Source organism: Apodemus sylvaticus, chromosome 9, assembly GCF_947179515.1.
Source record: "Apodemus sylvaticus chromosome 9, mApoSyl1.1, whole genome shotgun sequence".
Taxonomy (NCBI): Eukaryota; Metazoa; Chordata; class Mammalia; order Rodentia; family Muridae; genus Apodemus; species Apodemus sylvaticus.
The window spans coordinates 106168066-106186405 of record NC_067480.1 but is presented as its reverse complement, the minus strand read 5'-3'; the positions used below and the strand labels follow the sequence as shown (position 1 = coordinate 106186405).

The following is an 18340-nucleotide window of genomic DNA, read 5'->3' as shown; positions in this document are numbered from 1 at the left end:
TGTGGCTGCTAGTCCTTCCAGAACCACAGGCCACTGGAGGCCAGAGGCCAGCAGGCCGCCTTGTGTGTGAAGAGGAGGCGCTCAGTATCCCTTGGAACCCTCTAATTAGCACCCGTGCCCACCGTGCATGCAGGCACAGGTGAGGCTGTGGGCGGGCGCAGGCACACCAACAGAGCCTTGCCCACTCTGCTTATTTTCCCTCATCTTGACAAGGCTTGGGCTTGAGTTCGTCCAAGCATTGACCAGCTTTTCTGAAAGCCAAATTTGAGTACAAGTCAAGGGCACTGAGGTTCCCTGGTTTGGGAGGTTAGGGTCAGTAATAGCAGAGGCCTGGGCGTTCTTGAGTTAGTTTCAGAGCAGGGACCATGGTGGGTGTGGGAGCTTCCAAGTGGATCTACATGGGCCCTTCCATGGCTAGAGACTCAGGATGAAGGATGGAGCTAGGAGTGGTACATTCAGGATGGCGGGGATTCAGAAATGTCACCCCTGAGCTTGTGTGCTCTCCGTCCAGTAGTCCAGCCCGTGGGCATCCCTCTGCGAATCAGATAAGTGAGCTAATTACCTAATGAACACAAATGAGCCATTAAGAAGATGGGGTAATTCCCAGGTGCACGCTCCCCTTCCCGACTGTGCAGGGTGCCTTAGTCTTGCCTTGGGAGTCATTCAGTGCTTTTACAAGGTGACAGTGTCCCCAGAAGGTGGGTACCATCCGAACATCTTTCTTCCTTTGACAGATGTTTCCCAGTCAGCTTAGGGGGCTCTAGAAAGGAGTCGGGGTCAGCCCCTGGGTAGGTAGTCAGCCATAGCTGGATACGAGAGGAGTAGAGGGGAAAGGAAGACAGGGCTGCTGTCTGGGCTGCCTGAGCAGAGACTGTTTGGCTTCCAGGAAGGAGCCTTGGGGGTCAGGCCACAGCCTCACCCAGCAGCGCTGTGGCTCTCTCCAGGCTCCAGGCTTCCACAGCATTTCTGCCCTGCTGGTAGCCATCGCAGGTGTGCATGGAGGGCCAGCAGGCCGCAGAATCCTGTGTGTAAGGCTCATGCGCAGCCGCCTCTCCTCCTTAGTTGCCTATTAGAAATCAGGAGTTTGCTGTAAAGCTGGGGAAGAGGAGAGCAGCACATGGGGTGCTCAGGGCCCCCAAGACTGCTGCAGAGCCTCTGGCGGTAAAGCAACTAAGGGCAGAGGCAAGCAGGGGAGGGAGGGGCAGGGATGGGGGAGGGGTGTGGGTGTTTGTGTGTGCGCGCACAGTGGGCATGGGTCTAGTGGACTGCCAGGGTAAGAAGTGCCGCATGGTTCCAGGCCTGTGCCTGGGCTGAGTGAGCTGGTGCCTGGGAGGGCCAGGCAGGTGACTAGGCCCCACCCCACCTCAGCCGACTGACTCCTCGTTAGGCCGAGCATGTTTCATCTTCAAAGATGTGATGGGGCGACTCAGCAGCCAAAATGAGCACCGCGTCATCCGCCCTATTTTACAGGGAGTGGTGGTCTGGGACAGAGCAGCCTTTCATCCCCAGAGCTCAAAGTCTTTGCTGTTTTGCTTCTCAAGTGCAATGGGGAAACTGAGGCCAGAGTTGAGGTCAACTGGAGGTGATCATGTGTGAAGGCTTCTTCTCAGCCTCTGGGGCTGCCATTCTGAGCTTCTGCCTATCCCACACTAAATATACTCCTGTCTGGGAGGCTTCCTGCCCTAAACTGTAGGGGTCACGGCCCTACACCAGCCCTGCGAATAAACACTTCTACAGGCTCTTCTTTTGGTCTCCCCACCTCCTCTCTGCCGCAGGCTGGCTAACTCTCCCCCTCCTTCAGGGAAGCACAAGGAAGCTCCACTGGTGTCCCTCTGCATATCTGTCTGTCTGTCTGGATTGTGGGCAGCTGTGTGTCTCAACATTGTGTGTTTTTGCTACTAAATGAAAAACTGAACAAATAAATGTGTCTGACCCCCTCTCACTCTGCTCTGCTCTGGCTGTCCGCTCTCCTGCCCTCTCTGCCTTTGACAGTAGCAGCCCCCTGGTCCCTTAATGTCCTTGTATCATTAAGACCACAAGCATTTATAGAACCCTGGACTTCAAGTGTTACCTTGGGTAATGAGAGAGCCAATCACGGGCATTGTTGGTAATTATAAGTTAGCAAGGCTGCTGCCTGGGAAAGCTAACCACCAAGTACTTTAACAAAAGAAGCAACTGCTCAGGCTTCCACTCTGCGGGGGTGGGGGACCAGGCGGGGGGTGGGGGGTGGGGGGGGTTGGTCTGGAGGCAGGGTGGGTTCCCAAGTAGACTGTCCTCGCAGGGTCAAAGTCACTTACCATGCTAGTAGTACATACAAAAATACGTTTGAAAAGTGAGGCTTGGGGCTGGAGAGATGGCTCAGCGGTTAAGAGCACTGAAGGTCCTGAGTTCAAATCCCAGCAACCACATGGTGGCTCACAACCATCCTTAACAAGATCTGACTCCCTCTTCTGGAGTGTCTGAAGACAGCTACAGTGTACTTACATATAATAAATAAATAAATCTTTAAAAAAAAAAAAAGAAAAGTGAGGCTTTCTGTGGGGGCTGGAGCCTAACTCAGTAGGAGCGGAGCGTGCTTACTTAGCTTACGTGAGGTCACATGTTCTAGCCTCTGTACTACCAAGAGGACTCAGCATTTTAAAGTGTGCCTAGAACCTGTAGTCCAGGCTATTCAAGAAACTAAGTGGCGGGGATGGGGTGGGGGGATTCATTCTTCAACCCCATGAGTTCAGTTCCAATCCGGGCACATAGCAAGACACCTCAAAATATTTATATCAAGTGCTGGTCTTCTTGATGGCTGTCTACGCCCTGGACTCGCCTGGCCTGGTGAGCTGGGTTACCCAGGGTAAGGGTAAACATCTAGGTGAGAAGATGCTTGGGGCCTGGCATCTAACGAGAGGCAGGCCTCCTGTCAGCTCCAGCTGGGAGATACCAGTGTTTACACAGAGGAGACTAGAGCAACAGGAGGGCTGGCTTCTCAGTGCTTCCTTTTGGCCCAGGGACATGATTCTGCCAGAGCCGGCTCCTTCCCAGGCCCCGGAGACTGGCCTGGCTGCAGGCAAGCAAACATTGCATAACTTGACTCAATTTTCTCCTCCAGTCTACCAGCTCAGCCCTCCAATCCAGCACTGGGGCCTTTGCTTTCAACTGGAAGGTGTCTTCTGCATGAGGCCAGATGTGGTCTAGGTCTATCGAGTTCGGTCTCACTTTTACAGAGGTGGCTGATGTTCTAGTCTTATGAAAGCTGCCTTATGTTTCTTGTTCCTGTTTAACCACAGCTTTCAACTAATTTTCACTTTTTATCTCATGTCTGTTTCTCTGTGTGTGTATACATTTACATTTCTATGCATAAGTGTATAGATACACATGTATGTATGTGTATGTACGTATGTATGTACACATGTAGGTATGCACACTTGCACTTCTTCTCTGACACTGCTGAGTGCCAGGTTGCTAAGCACGTGTTGCTCCTGAGATCCCTCGCAGCCGGGATGCTGTATTGATGGGGGTTCCCGAGAGATACGGAAGGTGTAGGGAACCAGAATCTTGATGGCAGGATGAGAGTGTCTCTCTAGTTGGTTAAATCTGAGGAAGTTAAACTGTCTTCCATTGTGGAATGAAAACTGAGGGTAAGGAGGTCAGCTCTGCACTGGGAGCCTGCCTCTCCCACCCCAGCCCAAGTGTGCCTCCTCTCAGCATGTTAGCATGTCGGTGGGTGGGTGGGTGCTCCCTGAGCACTGTCCGTGGTCAGCCTCCTGCAGGTGCACTCACTCCATGTGAGTTTCACTCCCAGGCTGGTGCATGTGCTGCGGAAGTCTGGGAAGAGCTTGTTTATGGAGGAGCAGTGTTTGCAAAGAGATGATTTTATGAGGGGGAGGGTGTGCTCTTGAGTGTGGGTGATGTTGGGGTTAGGCTCCAACCAGCTGCAGCTCTACAGAGGTGTGTGTCTGCCCAGCCTGGGTGCAGGGCGTGGGCCTGCCATGTGTTTGTGTGCAAGTGCCCATGTGTATCTCCTGTAAATCCTTGTGGTGTGCCAGGTGTGTTGAAGACTTGGTGAACAAGTTTTGCTGCTTTTTCTGCTGCAACTGTAGACTGCAGTGGTCTGTCCCTGTGCTGACCGACCCTGCCCAGAACTGCCTTAATGGGAGGCTGTGGTGGGGAGAGGCCTGCTCTCGCACAGGGGCAGGACAGGGCGAGCTGCTCTCTGCTTCTCTGTGCTTACCTCTGGCCTCTCTTGCTGGCACTTCAACCCCAACAAAGGGACCTGTATTCCCTTGGGCTTGGCTTGAACCTGTGTCATCTTAGTCTTTAAAGACAAGTGGATCCTGGCTCCTCTCCCCACTTTGTCACCTGAAAATGCAGTACTTGGCCCCCACACACCGTGCTGTAAACTTGGGTCAGGCCAGGGTTAGGAGAGCTGGAAGGAAACTGGATTTGAGGAACAGAAAACAGACATGAAGACTCCTTAGTTCTTCCCTGGCTGGCTTGTGGTTCTGTTCCATCTTCCTTCCTCCAAAATGAGGAGCATCAGCTGTATTCTGTCAGAAACCTGGGCCTCTCAGAAGCTGACCCTGGAGGAGAGTTGAACTAGAGGCAAGTCTAGGAACCCATAGACCAGGCCCAGGCCCAGCCAGCTTCGCTGTGTTCCCAGAAATCATGGTTCTTTGTGAGAACATGAGCCCGGCTTGCAGGGACAGGGTGACACCCAGGAGGCAGGGTGGGGCCCATGGAGCTTTCATTCAGGCCCAGCCAGCTGGAGGGCTGGCCTGCTCTCTCCTTCACCCCAGTCAGCCCAGGGCTCTGGAGGACCCTTAGGGCTCCTTTCCAGCAAGTGCCTCGTCAGCTTGTCCTGCAGCTCTTACCTGAGTGTCTTCACTTCTCTGGTGCTATATAGATTCCGTCATTCTCAGACTTGGCCACTGAAGCCTCTGCCCCCATCACCTCCAGCCCTGAGATCAAACCCCAGCGCCCTGCACGCCGATGGCCTTGGTATGGCATCTTCCTGTCTGTTGAACCCTGGGGGTCCCAACAGTTCACATACCCCAAGGCCTGTGTACTCCCTTCTCGAACAGAAACAGAGATGCCTTCCTCAGCCGGCCCCAAGTCAGCCCTAGCCTTAGGCCTCCCTCCATTGAAATGCCCGACCTGAGCAGAAATAAGCCCTGCCGAGGACCTTCCCCTAGCCCGCGCCCAGGCTGAGTTAGCCAGACGGGGTTGTGGGAGCACGTTCCGAGTGCTGCTGCCTGCTGCCTGCCTTCCACCACTTCAGTCCCTTCTCTTTGTCCTTGCTGCACCTCTTTAGATGACCCAGACTTAGGTGAACCCAGGGTTACATGAACAGTGTCACAAAACCCCAGTGTCACTTTCCCTGATGCTTGGCTCTACCCTATGGTGCGTTCCCAGAGAGGCTCCCTGTTGCCTTTGTGGGAAACCCTGGGTTGACCTCCTTTCCTCGGCCACCCTGGCCAGGGGTAAAGAAAGAGCATCTGTCCCAGAGTCAGGTCTCACTGGCTTGGCATGGACCGTGAATGGTTGGTCCAGGTCACATGATTCTGCTGGAGTCAACTCTGTAGGCACCACCATGGAACAGTTTGGCCTAAATGTAGGGGATAGGAAGTTAGGCCACTCTTACAAAGGAAGGGGTATGTCCTAGGTACCTAGAAACTTTGGGCTGTACAGTACACCCTGTTCTTCTGTCACGGGCTTTGAGAGAAAGCAGCTCTCTTTACAAATGGCCAGTTCCAGTTCCTCCTCGCAGAGCTGCACATGCTCGCCCGTGCCCTCAGGCCCACATGCTGATATGCAGGCCTGTGTGTAAGCCTGGACTCTCACACAGACTCCTGTAGCAAGGGATTATGGGCCTCGGCGGAGCAAGATTTTCTGTCTAGACTCCCGTGGGATCAGGGGTTTTGGTCCCAGCTGGAGGAGCAGCTGCCTGTATCTTACTTGTCCTAAGGACAGGAACCCAGAGAAGAAGGGTGGACAGGGTGGGATCACTCTCCCAAGGATTTGCTCATGGCCCTGGGGTTCCTCCCTAGGGGGACAAGCCTTGGTCCAGATGTCAGGATGGCAGCATTTCAGCACATGCCCTCAGCCTTCCTGAATATTAGGTTTCAGCCCACCTCCTGTGCCAAAGCTTCCCGGCGTCCACCCAATCCTCAGAGCAGGAGCAGGGGCAGGAGCCCCTCAGGGTCCATTCTTAAAATTGAGGTGGAACTTAGAAGAGGATCCCACTGTGAGAGGTCTCAGAACTCACTTTTTGGGAAGTTAGAACAGCTCAGGTTCACACTGAGAAAATGTTGGGGGGCTGGGGTAGTATCTGGGTACATCCTGGGCCTCTTAGATCCTCTAGCTCCCTGGGAAGATACCTCCTGCTTCTAGACCCAGCGGAAGTCCTAAGAGCAACTTTTTACTTAGTGCTTGTTCCCAACAGCTGAGCCAGAAGTCCTGTTCCTGTCTAGGTGCCGCCTGTCTGTCCCTCTCACCCTAAAGGGGCCGCATCACATGCCTGTTCCATTTTCATGGCTCCACCCACCCGTAAGGCCCATCACTTTCTTTTGCAGAATAGGATGGCCTGCCTAGCCCTACCCAGTGGTGAATCTGGCAGGCTATGCCTGTGACGTCTGCTGCTTGGCCTCTTGACCCTGTATCTTCAGGGACTCTGGGCTAGCAAGGGTATTATGTCACACATCTCATTTCCTAGCAGTTATCATGTGTATTCATCATTTCCTACTTGCTGTGACTAGTGACCAATGCCCTGTCCTGGGCAGAGTTTGGAAGCCAGCTTTTCTTTCAGAACAGATGTCTGCTCACAGTCTTCTGCTTGCTTGGTAATCTCGTGCCTGCCAAGGCCAAGGTCTGGAACATAACCTTGGACCTGGAGCTGCATGGACAAGGAGAGCAGCTTGTAAGGTTTGCATTTAGAACAGGGAGGAAATGATGTCCTACAGATCCAAGATGGCGGGTGGGAAGTGCCAGTGTCCAGCTAAGGCAGACTCAGGGACATCCATGCATGCCCTGTGCTTTGGAGGACTCCTGAGATGGGTAGAGCAACACTTCTGTCCTTGAGCTGAAACTCTTGGCTTGGGCCTGTGAGTAGCCCTACTTGGGGATTACTTAGGATAGATGATGTTGTTTGCCTAACCCTAGGAGCACAGGCTGATGATGGACCCCATCTACACAGAAATAGCCACGCCTCTGTGTCTTGTCCCTAGGATATCCATGGACACAGATCCAGACATTCTCAGTGTCATTCCCATTTAGAACAGTTATACAAGTGCATGTGTGTATGTGCACACAACACACACACATACACACACGCAGAATGTTTCCTGATGAAGAGGAAGAACCCAGACATCTGCTTTGTTAGACTTTTCCCTCACTGCACGTGCTGGGGATCCAGCCCAGCCTGAGCTTACACAGATGCCGAGACAGAGGCTTACCAGGCCTTCTCTGGATGTCAGGGTGCTGTGATACTAGATTTCAAATTTAATTTTAAAAGGCAAATGACTCAGAGTCCACCTCTCACACAGGTGACCTAATGATCAGCACAGCCTTTAGAGCTCATCTTCAGCCAATGTCCTCTCATTCGGTCCCCAGGAGGACCCATATGAGGTGGGAGTGGCACTTAGTGCAGGGTTCTTCTGGGATCAGTTGTCAGGCTGGGCTGGGCCTCCACACCTTGGAGACTGAGGTGAATGTGTGTTCCCCAGGGTAACCACCAGCCAGGGCCTGTGATGTCAGAGGCAGAAACAGGAGGTAGTTGTGGCATCCTGGAGCTGTTGAGCAGGTGCACAGACACCTACCAGTTGAGCCTGCACCTCAGCAACATGGCTTAGAGAGTTACCTACCTCTCTCTCATCCTTCCTCCTCAGTATTTCTGAGCTAGCCTCAGGTCTCCCCAGATCCTCCCCACTTAGCAGCTGCCTAGAGCCGGCTGGACCTACTTCCAGAGTCTGCCTGCCCATGAGAAGCCTGCTGCCCCCTTCTGCGCCGCAGGCTCTGAGGAAAAGGTTCCATCTAAAGACCCCCGGGGTCTTCAGACTGCATCCTTGGGCAGGACCTGAGGTGGGAGGAACTATGCTGCTGTCGTAGAGAAAGTGGCTTCCTGGGAACCCCCTTTCCCTTCTTCCCTTTGGTTTAAGTAACCCAGCCTACCCTCCTTGGCATTAGCTAGCAGGGGATTTCCTGAAGGATGAGGTTCCTGGGAAACGTCCACCCAGTTCCCTTTTGTCTCATTTGACAAAAACTTGCAAATGAGTTCCAGTTGACCCTGGAGTCTTAAGGAGTGATTGCTGAGACCAGAACTAACTGGAGGACTACCAGAGGTGCTCCCTGCCTGCTGCATGCTGGGTTCCCAGCCCTGTGACCCTTTCATCCCTGGGTCCTTGCTTTGGAGGAGGGCCAGAATGAGACATGCCACAGTGAGCCTCTGGGAAGAGCCCTAGCACAGACTCCGGAGAGACCCGGGAAGTGGAAGCAAAGGCCTCACTGGCCGTGTGGCCCAGGGCAGTACTGCCTTAGCTTGTCAGTACTGGGCGCAGGCACGCCCTGGTCTTCATCCTCTGCCTCTCCTCGGAATCCTTGGCTGAGATTTCCCAGATCTCTTCCCCCTGTGGTTTCCCAGGCTGGGTTCCTGTTCCTGCAGGAGGGGCCGCGCTCCTGAGCTTCCTGGGGCTTGCTGCTCCACCGCCCACCACCACCACCACCACCACTACCACTGAAGGCTAACTCCTCCCAGCCCCCAGGTGTATATATACACACACACACACACACACACACACACAGAGAGAGAGAGAGAGAGAGAGAGAGAGAGAGAGAGAGAGAGAGAGAGAGAGAGAGGGAGGGAGGGAGGCAGGCTCATAGGACCTCCTATAGACTTGGGGAAAGGCCAGTTGAGTCCCTAAAGGAAGAGAGGCAAAGCCCACGTCCTCGCCTTTGGCCACTCTGTCCTTCTGAGTCTCTGTGGTGGCAGGTAGGACAGAAACAGGTAACTGTGGCAGGGAAATGTGGCTCTCTACATACCTACATCCTGTGGCTCCCTTCACATACCTACATCCTGCTCCTACTGGGACCACCCCTGCCTGCCCAGTGTGCCTACGTTGTACCCCTGGCACATCTCAGGTGCCAGGCAGTGACATTTAGAAGAAGGGTCTCTGGTTCTGCCTGCTCAGGCCCAGAGCAGCCCCTCGCTCCTGCTAACAATTTGCTTCCTTGACTGACACAGGAAGCAGCCATTCTGCCTTCACAAATGAGACCTTGACTTGCATGTCCTGAGGAAGTATGGGCAGAGAAAGTCTAGACACACCCCTGGGTTTGTTAGTTTGGTTTCTCTGTATAGCTCAGGCTGCCCTGGAACTCTCTCTTTAGATCAGGTTGGCCTTGAACTCAGAGATCTGCCTGCCTCTGCTTCCCCAGTGCACAGGCTTTAAAGATGGGAGTCACCCTCACCCAGCTTTTTGTTTTTTAAAGATTTATTTATTTATTACATTTAAGTACACTGTAGCTGTCTTCAGACACACCAGAAGAGTGCATCAGATCTCGTTACAGATGGTTGTGAGCCACCATGTGGTTGCTGGGATTTGAACTCAGGACCTTCGGAAGAACAGTTGGTGCTCTTAACCGCTGAGCCATCTCTCCAGCCCTTCACCCAGCTTTTTGTTTGGTTTTTTTGAGACAGAGTCTAAGTAGCCCAGGTTTGCCTAAAACTGAACTCAGCTTGTTCCTTCCCCTGCCCAGGGCTAGGATTGTACACACAGCTGGAGTTTGCTTCCTTCAGACAGGTTCTCACTGTGTAGTCCTTGGCTGGCCTGTAGACCAGATGGCCAGGAACCAAAACTTCTCGGCCTCTCAAATGTTGTGCTCAAAGGCATGAGCCACTGTACTCTTGTTTTAGAGGGATTAGGGGTGGAACTGAGAACCTTACCATTGTTAGACCAGGCAGGGTTCTGCCACTGAGCAGAAGCTCTGGCAGAGGACCCAAGCATCTGCCCATCCTGAGGCCTGGCTGGAGCCCTGAGACCTCACAGTCAGTCTGTTAAAGGGCCTACTCTAGTAAGGGGGAACAGCAAGCCCAGGCTGGTGTGCGTTTGCAGCTGTGAACACCCTATCTATCCCTCTTTCCCCAGCAAGACAAAGCACACACACACACCCCTCAGAGTAGTTTATCTGCAGTTTTCTTAGAAGATTAAATTATAGGAATCAGCAGTGAGGACCGAAGCGTGAACCGTGCACTGCTCCTTGCTTTCCCTAGTGAATGCCACGCACAGGGCACATAGGCCAGAGCCTTCCTCCAGGGCGTGCCTGGGAGCCCACAGCCTGCCCTCCAAGCCTCCTCTAAGCTAAGTCCTGCAGCCCAGATCATGCAAAAACTTTCACAGTTGACTTTGGGGCTGGCCAGTCTCAGGTAGGGTGGAGTGTGCTAGAGAAAGGCCTTGGAGGTGAGGAGTCACTAGATCCTCCCCACAACCCCTTCTGCTACTCTGTCATCAGCCCAGGTCTTTACACCTGGGATAGTTCCAGTCTTCTACAGACAAGGTCCTGCCCCTAGCCCCGCCCCAGCCCCACCGCCCTGCCCTTGGAGGTGTTCTTTGGCATCCTCTCCCCCTTCTCACCATGACCCTGCTCAATGCCCAGTGCTTTTGTCTGTCACAAAGGGGCCTCAACTTCTTTCCAAGGCCATGTTCCTTGTGTTTCTTTCTTATTCCAAACCCAGTTAGGCTCAATTAAAATAGCCAGGGTCCCATTAAAATACCTTTAACAAATTTAGTTGTATTCTGATTCTACCAGTAAAATGTATTATACAGTTTGTTTGTTTGTTTGTTTTGTTTTTGTTTTTTGACCCAGGTACTCCAGTCTAGCCTTGAACTTACTGTGTAGCTAAGGATGAGTTTGAACTTCTGGTCCTCCTGCCTCTGAGGAGTGCTGGGATTACAGGTATGTGATACTAGACCCAGTTTTATGAGGTCTCCAGCACACTAAGCAAGGTAAATGAGTTATATTCCTAGTTGCCAGAAATAGTCCCTTTAAAAAAGCTTTTTATTATTTATTTGAGAACATATTTTTATTATATATATTCCCCCCCTCCCCCAGACAGGGTTTCTCTGTGTAGCCCTGGCTGTCCTGGAATTCACTCTGTAGACCAGGCTGGCCTCAAACTCAGAAATCCACCTGCCTCTGCCTCCTAGAGTGCTGGGATTACAGGCGTGCGCCACCACTGCCTGGCATTTTTTATTTTAAAAATTAAAATACACTTACATCTTTTTTTGTGTCTCTCCCCTCTGCTCCCTCTCAAGCTCATGATCTCTTTTTCCTTGTTTATATACATACGTGTGTGTGTGTGTGTGTGTGTGTGTGTGTAGAGAGAGAGAGAGACAGACAGAGACAGGGTCACACTATAGCCCTGAGTGGCCTAGAACTCTCTATGTAGATGAGGCTGCCCTCAAACTCAGAGAAATCCACATCCTTCTGTTTCCTGAATCCTGGCACTGAATGCATCTACCCTCAGGTTTTCTCATTTTGACTCTGTGCGTGGCGTGTGCGTGTGGGGCGGAGAATGTCCAAGAGTCATGGTTGTGTGCTCGAGGAGCTAGAGGCATGGGACCCCTGGAGCTGGAGTTGTAGGTAGGTGTGTGCCTTCTGCCTGGGTTGCTGACAGCTGCCCTGCCTGCTCTCTAGCCCTTCCCCCAGTATTCATAACTGAGGGAAGAGGAGGCTGTGGGCTGAGGCTGCAGCTCAGTGGAAGAGTATGTGCTTACATATGTAAGCTGAGTTGAGTCCCTAGTGCAGAGAAACAGACAGACAGACAGACAGACATAAATGCATGCCCCATGGACCACGGGCCACGCACACACTGAATGGAGGACAGCTATAGGAATATAAACGACACAGCTTGGAATCCTTTGTCCTAAAGAGACTGTGCCTGCCAGTGTGTTCAGCCCACACAGATACTGTTACCTTCTAGCACCAACTTCCGCAGGAACCTCTAGTCAGCCATCAGCAACCCAGTGTTCCTCACTCAGCCCCTCAGACCCTCTGCTGCCAGCCCCGCCCCCAAGCCATGCCCTCCCTCACCCAGTTCCAGCCCCGCCCCCTCACTATGCCTGCCTGTCTCTAGCATCAGCCTTCAGGATCTGTCTGGTGTTGTAATCTCCTGCCTCTGCCCCCTTAGGGCCATTTTTTGCCTCAAATCCTGTCCTTTTGAGGCCCACTCTGGCTCGGTCACTTCCTCTCTGCGGCCCCCACCATCCGTCTGTCTTTCCAGGATCAGAAGGATTCTTTCCCTCTGGTCTACAGGGAAGCTGAGATTTGGTGTTTGTTAGGCAAATCATTCAGTGCCTCCCGAAGTTTCTTCTTGCTCTGTGTAAGAGCTGCCTTAGTCAAGTTGACTTAGACAGTTGGGGTGCACAGGCCTGAGGCTATAGAACAAAGGGGGTCTACTGAGGCAGCCCAGGAGGCAGCAGTGGGCAGGAGCCCATTTGAAAAAGCTTGGGAATTGCCTACCCCGTGATGGCCCTCCTGGACGCCCACGCTTGTTAGCTTGTTTCTTTCAGACCTGTCACGTGTCGGCCTCCTCACTGCCTCCTAGTAGGTCTACCTGTGGAGTCAGGCCCCAAGAGGCTTTGGCTCTTCTGCTGGTCTTAAGCAAGGCACCAGGGTGGCATTTCTCCACAGGAAATATTTGGTCTCAAGAAGTTAGTTCATGGTGCCAAGTTACGTACCTCCAGAGGTGGTTCTGGGGAGGTTCCTTGGTTCATGCAAAAAGATTGCAGTCCTTTCTTGGCCACTGTCTGGTGATCCAAAAGGGTAAGGAAGCCATCCAAAAGGCTGTGCCGGCTCAGCCCTCCTGAGCAAAGGCCAGCCCGGGCTTTGCCCGTCATCTCTGCTCTCCCTGGGTGGTAGCTCTGTCACAGACCCAAGTGCGCAGCCACTCTCCTTATCCTAGATGTAAAAGGAGCCAGAGGACAGGGATAAAGGACCCCTGTGCAGTACAGTGTGCCTGCAGACCGTGTCCACAGTGCCAAGAGCAGGTCGCCTGGTATCGTAACTCCGTCCAGCAGGGACTCCGTGGCTCACGTGCTCTGAATAGCAGGCAGGTGTCCCCTATGTGAATACAGAGAGTCCAAGGAAGCCATGGGCTGATTCCTTTTCTTATCCAGTAGAATTGGCAATTGTCCTAATTTTCTTCTTTTTCTTGTCTCTTTGTATGTTTATTGTTGTGTATTTCCTTCATTTTTTGAGATCCATTCTTTCTATGTAGTAGCCTTAAACTTTCTTGACTGGCCTTAAATTTATAATGTGATCTTCTTGCTTTAGCTTCTAAGCGAGGGATTCCGGGTATGGTCCCCCTTACACATCGCCTTTGTCCTAACGTGTGCAGTGGCGACAGTGAGGGTGGACTGGAGAAGGCATACAGATATTCAGTGCACACTTCTGCTGCGCCCCCTGCTCTTGACAGTGTGCTGTCTGTCATCAGGGCTGACTGTCAAACGGTGCTGGGCCTAGGTTTGTGCAGGTGCTTATCCACTGTGGGGCACATTTACAAGATGGGCACCTAGAGGTGGCACAAGGGATAGTATCACCTCAGACACTGACCACAGTGTAGGTGACTTAGCAAACAGGTTGTACAGAGGTGACGGTGCACAGACACTTGAGGCTTCTGCTTCTGGGGTCCCACAGAAGCCTTAGGGTGGTGTGACTTTCTGGGTGGCAAGGATTCTCTTTTTCAGAAGCCATTTGGAGACAGTCATTAATTAGAAGAATGTAGGGTCCTGGGTACAGGCTACTGGGAAGATCACAGCTCTGAGACAGTGAGGCCTTCCTTGAAGATACTTTTCTGGAAGCTGCTGGCTAAGATTGTCCATGGGAAAGCATCCTTGTTGTTCTCTCTCTCTCTCTCTCCCCCCAGGTCTGCTATCTGTGCCACAGCCTCCTGACACTGGCTGGGGTTGTGGTCAGTAGCCAGGACATTACTCCCGATCAGTGGGTGAGTCTCCCCAGATGCTGGAGCCAGGGATGGTTGGATGGTCCGTAGTACCTACTGCACCAAGCGGTGTGGGAGCACACTAGCCAGCATAGGGCTGGCCAGCCAGCCTCCCCTCAGGGGCTGCAGAGTGAGAGAAGCAGGAGCGTTGCCAGGGCCGCCTCTTCTCACCACATCCCAAAAGCTATTCCCAAGGGATGGTGGCCTAGCCCCTAGAAGCTGCCCTTCCCACTCCAGCAGACACTCAGAGATATCCCTCCCTTTCTGGCTTAGCTCTCCTCCTTGCCCTGGCCTCTAGAGCATGCCTGGCTTCTGTCATGCCTCCTCCTTCTCGTCCCCAGGGTGAGTTGCAGCTGTTGTGCATGCAGTTGGACCGCCACATCAGCACCCATATCCGGGAGAGCCCCCAGGCCATGCACCGGACCAAGCTCAAGGACCTAGCCACCCAGACTTACATCCGCTGGCAGGACTTGCTGGCCCACTGTCAGCCCCAGGTGCTGTCCTATAATCTCCCAGACCTGGGAGGAAAGGGAAGTGGTCAGTCAGCGGGGCTTGGCAGGTCCAGCAGCACCTCCACCCCCGCTGCAGCTGCTGGACTCCAAGGGAAAGGGTGGAGTGGGCAAGCCTGATGCAGGGTGGGTCCCCTCTCAGGGGACCGCCGTTCTTAATCCAGGAGGGAGGGCGTGCAGTGGGGACATAGGGAGGCCTGTTTGTGAACAAATGCAGAGAAACGCAGCCTGAAGCACTGAGCAATACCGGCTCGTCATAAATGGCCAGGAAGGGGCACTCAAGGCAACAGCTGTCCACCACCTCCTGTCCACTTGTCCTGCAGACCTCAGCTGGCTTCTTGCTGTGTTAAGAGCATTTCCCAGGCTGCTCTGGTTTTTGTTTTTGTTTTGTTTGTTGGTTTTTTTGAGGGAGCGTAGGGAGATTTCTTGAACCCAGAGCCTCCTGTGCATGCTCTGCCAGCCTCTCCTCCACACGCCCAGCATCCATTCTCATTTCTGTGGGAATAATCTTTATTCCTGGGACTGCTTCAGGCCATCTAGGTAGTAACACCTGATAGCTAAAGTTTACAGAAGGAAGATCTTTTTCTATAGGAATCTGAGAAACCTTCTTGAAGCAGGGATGGGTAGAAACCCGTTTTACAGATGAGAAAGAACTTAGACGTTCCTGCAGTCAGCAGCTTGCCCTGTCAGGCATGCAGCTTCAGAGAGTGTGAGGATGAGGGCTCACAGTCACTCCTTGGCACAGAGCGGTCCCATCTGCACACCCCTCCCACCCCCAGTTCTCCAACAAGCAGTGCGCCGCTGGGCTGGCCCAGGCCCCCAAGCCCTCGACGGAGACAGCTGGACTTTGCTCCGCTCTTGCCTCTCTGACTCCTCCCTCAGGTTCCCTCTAACCTCTGACTTGAGGCTGACACACTGGCCACAGGCTGTGGCTTGGTGCTCAGATTTCGCAAGTCCCTAAGAAAAAGAAAGCTGGAACTCAGACCTCACCCTGATCCCCAGGGACTGGATCCCACTAGCCCCTGGTGGGAAGATTGCTTGTCCTAAAGAGGAAGCAATTAAAGCTTGACGGAGGATGCACAAACAGCATCTTCCTCCCGTCGTCCTTGGGCTTGTAGCATTAGGCAGGTGAGACCTGGCTGGGCCTTCTAGGCACTGCCTCTTGACCTATTGACCTATTGTGTCTAGACTCTGAGTCTTACAGCAGCTAGTATGAAGGAGGCCTCTGTGATAGCCGTGAACGGATGTCAGTACAGGGCTGTGGATAGAGGGGGTACTGGAGCCAGGCCATTTCAGGCGGTTCTTTCTTCTTCACAGGGCCAGTACTTCAGCCCGTGGAAAGACAGTTAGAGGGGTAAGAGCAAAGTGGCCCCAAGGCTCTGGACTCCAGCAGGAAGAGAACGGTAGGAGGTGAAGAACGGAGCCAGAGGAGACCCAACCTGGTGAAGCTAGACTGCTGTCACCACCCAGCGAGGGGCCAGGTCCTGTGTCCCTCACCGTCCCCACCCTTGTCCTGGGCCCTCCCTGTTGGTTACTGTCTTTCCCACAGCCTGCCCTCTCTGTCCATCTTGAATAGAGGTTCATTTGTGCATATTAAAGTGTTATTTCCAGCATCCGTGGTTCAGGAGAGTTCCTTCCACCCCTACCCCGAGGGCCCCTGCCCAGCGCCTAGCCTAACGGAAGATTCACCTCTACTTGGGCCAGCCACTACTGGTGTCACCTCAGATAGTCATGTGACTGGGACCTAGGACACCTCCTGCAGTGAGGACTCAATGTTTCTAGTAGTCCGTGGAGTGTGAGAGTCGCTGGAGCCTGGGCACTTCTGGATGAGGAATACTTACTTACCTGGACCCTGTCGGGGGTCTCCCTCACCCTGCTAGGAACACTATACAGAGAGGATGGCGGATCGGGGCTGTAATTTTGCTTAATTCAATTTAGTGCTGAGCTCAAGTCAACTTTCTAGAGTTAGGAGTGGGGGAGGGCCCAAAAGTCAGCTCTGGGTCCTGCTGTTTCTCTCCCTGCCTTGTCTCCAGATCAGTTTCGCGGGTCCTAATCTCTACTTGCACATCTCAGTGTCCTTGATCTGAACCCCTAGAAGAGTAAGTGGCCCCTTTGTTCCTGAGGAGCAGCGCCCAGCCCTTCTTACTCTCTTCCTGTCTGCTCTGCTCACAGAATCGAGCTCACCCCTCCCCTTCCCCCATACCTTCAGCTAAGAGGGAGCCAGACAGGGGGCACTCCTGCCAACTTGACGCATGTCCCCTTCTCGGAGCTTGCCCATGGTCGTTGCATATGATCTTCTCTGTTTACATGTCTTGCGGCTGGGGACTGACTAGGAGCTAGACAGTAAAGACCCTAGCCCAAGTCAACCGGGGCCTGACTGAGGCACAGCTACCCTCCCCTCTCTGGGTACCTGAAGGCCGGGAGCTAGAGACATCTATTATTTAGAGGACAAGGCTTAGGCTCTCCACAGTCCTGGGTACCACAGAGGACATCTTTTCTGTCTCAAAGCCTTTGCCAAATGAGAAGTGGAAGAAACCCTTCCAGAGCCAGGTGGCTTGGATGCCCAGTGACTTGGATGATAGTTCTGGTTTCTCTTCCTGGACATATCACACGCTCCTTTGGCATACCCTCACACCCTAGCAGCAGCAAGCAGGTCAGCCTCGGATCTCCACAGAAGGGCAGGGGCTCTGGAAAGCCAAGCCTTCTCGCCAGCCTCTGGGCACCCCTGCTTGACGCACACCCTGACAGTTACTCCTCAGTTACTGGGTTTGCTCTGGAAACCTGGAAATCACCTTGAAATTTCCCTCTTTTGTTCTCATTGCCAAGGGCAAGGGGGGGGGGCTGTGGAGGGAAGCCTGAGAGGGAGGCTGGACTGTGGGGAGTTTCCATGCTTGAAGCTGCCTTTACCTGGCTTTAAGAGAAAGGATCAAACTGTCCATCAATGCAGACATCTGGAATCCTCCCTGGCTCCTTTCTCCCAAAACATACTTATTATCCCTGAGAGACAGAGACATCCAGGGGGCAAGATGTGTTGGTGACAACTCAGTCTGTCCCAGAAGCCTGGCTGTAACCTGAGCAGCAGTATGCAATGTGAGGTCACTCAAGGGTAGATACTGTCCCCTGGGTCATGTAATTGCCCTGCTCTGGGACTCCCTGGGAGCTGACCAGTCTAAAACTCTGTTGGGATACTAGAAACCGAGCCTCTTCAAGGCCAAGAATTGTGGAACGAAGCTGGCCGGCTCAGGCTCACCGCTTGCCCTCCAGGTTTTTGACCTTAAGCCCTGGGGAAAAGGCAGGGGATATCCTGACAACAGCCGCTGGAAAAGCAGTATCCTGGGCCTCGATGACGGATGTTTTCCTGCTTCCTTTTGGTGATGCTGGAAGGGAGGGGCTGGGAAGGGAAAGGCTTCCCAGGTGGACAGCTTTGATAATTGTCCTTTTGGAGGAAGTTCTTTTCCTATGACCCAGTTCCCTGGGTCCCAGTGGTCAGAGGGCTTCTTGAAAGATGGCCGACCCTAATCTTTTCACCCAGCCACCAGCGGGGGAGACAACTGCTGGATGGAAATGGTCCGGATCCAAGCAGGCCTTCGCTAGAGCCCCCAGTGTATATACTCCCAGTTTCCATCTTGCCACTTACCTCAGGAAGGATGGTTGCTATGACGGAGGATACTGCTCATGCCCAGTACTGGGGTTCTAGGAGGGTGGGCTCTGCTGGGCCTGGAGGCATTTAACACATGTTCTCCTGTTTCCTTTATTTGGCTACAAAGATTTAAATAGCAGCAAAAGGGGAAAGTTAGGGAAGTCCTTATTCTGTCAGGCTTGAATAAGGATTAAGGGTGTGAGATGTCTT

General features: G+C 53.1%; 1 protein-coding gene across 5 annotated transcripts in view; it reads left to right on the top strand.

The window, feature by feature from the left end:
* Fam178b (family with sequence similarity 178 member B) overlaps positions 1–16103 on the top strand; it is a 94929-nt gene extending 78826 nt beyond the window's left edge. For all 5 annotated transcript variants that reach the window (XM_052192972.1, XM_052192973.1, XM_052192974.1 and 2 more), the window contains 3 exons: positions 13907–13984; positions 14323–14475; positions 15808–16103. In XM_052192972.1, coding sequence (XP_052048932.1) covers positions 13907–13984; positions 14323–14475; positions 15808–15840 — 264 coding nt within the window. In that variant the 3' untranslated portion in view covers positions 15841–16103. The remainder of the gene's footprint in view (positions 1–13906; positions 13985–14322; positions 14476–15807) is intronic.
* Positions 16104–18340: the final 2237 nt, after the last annotated feature.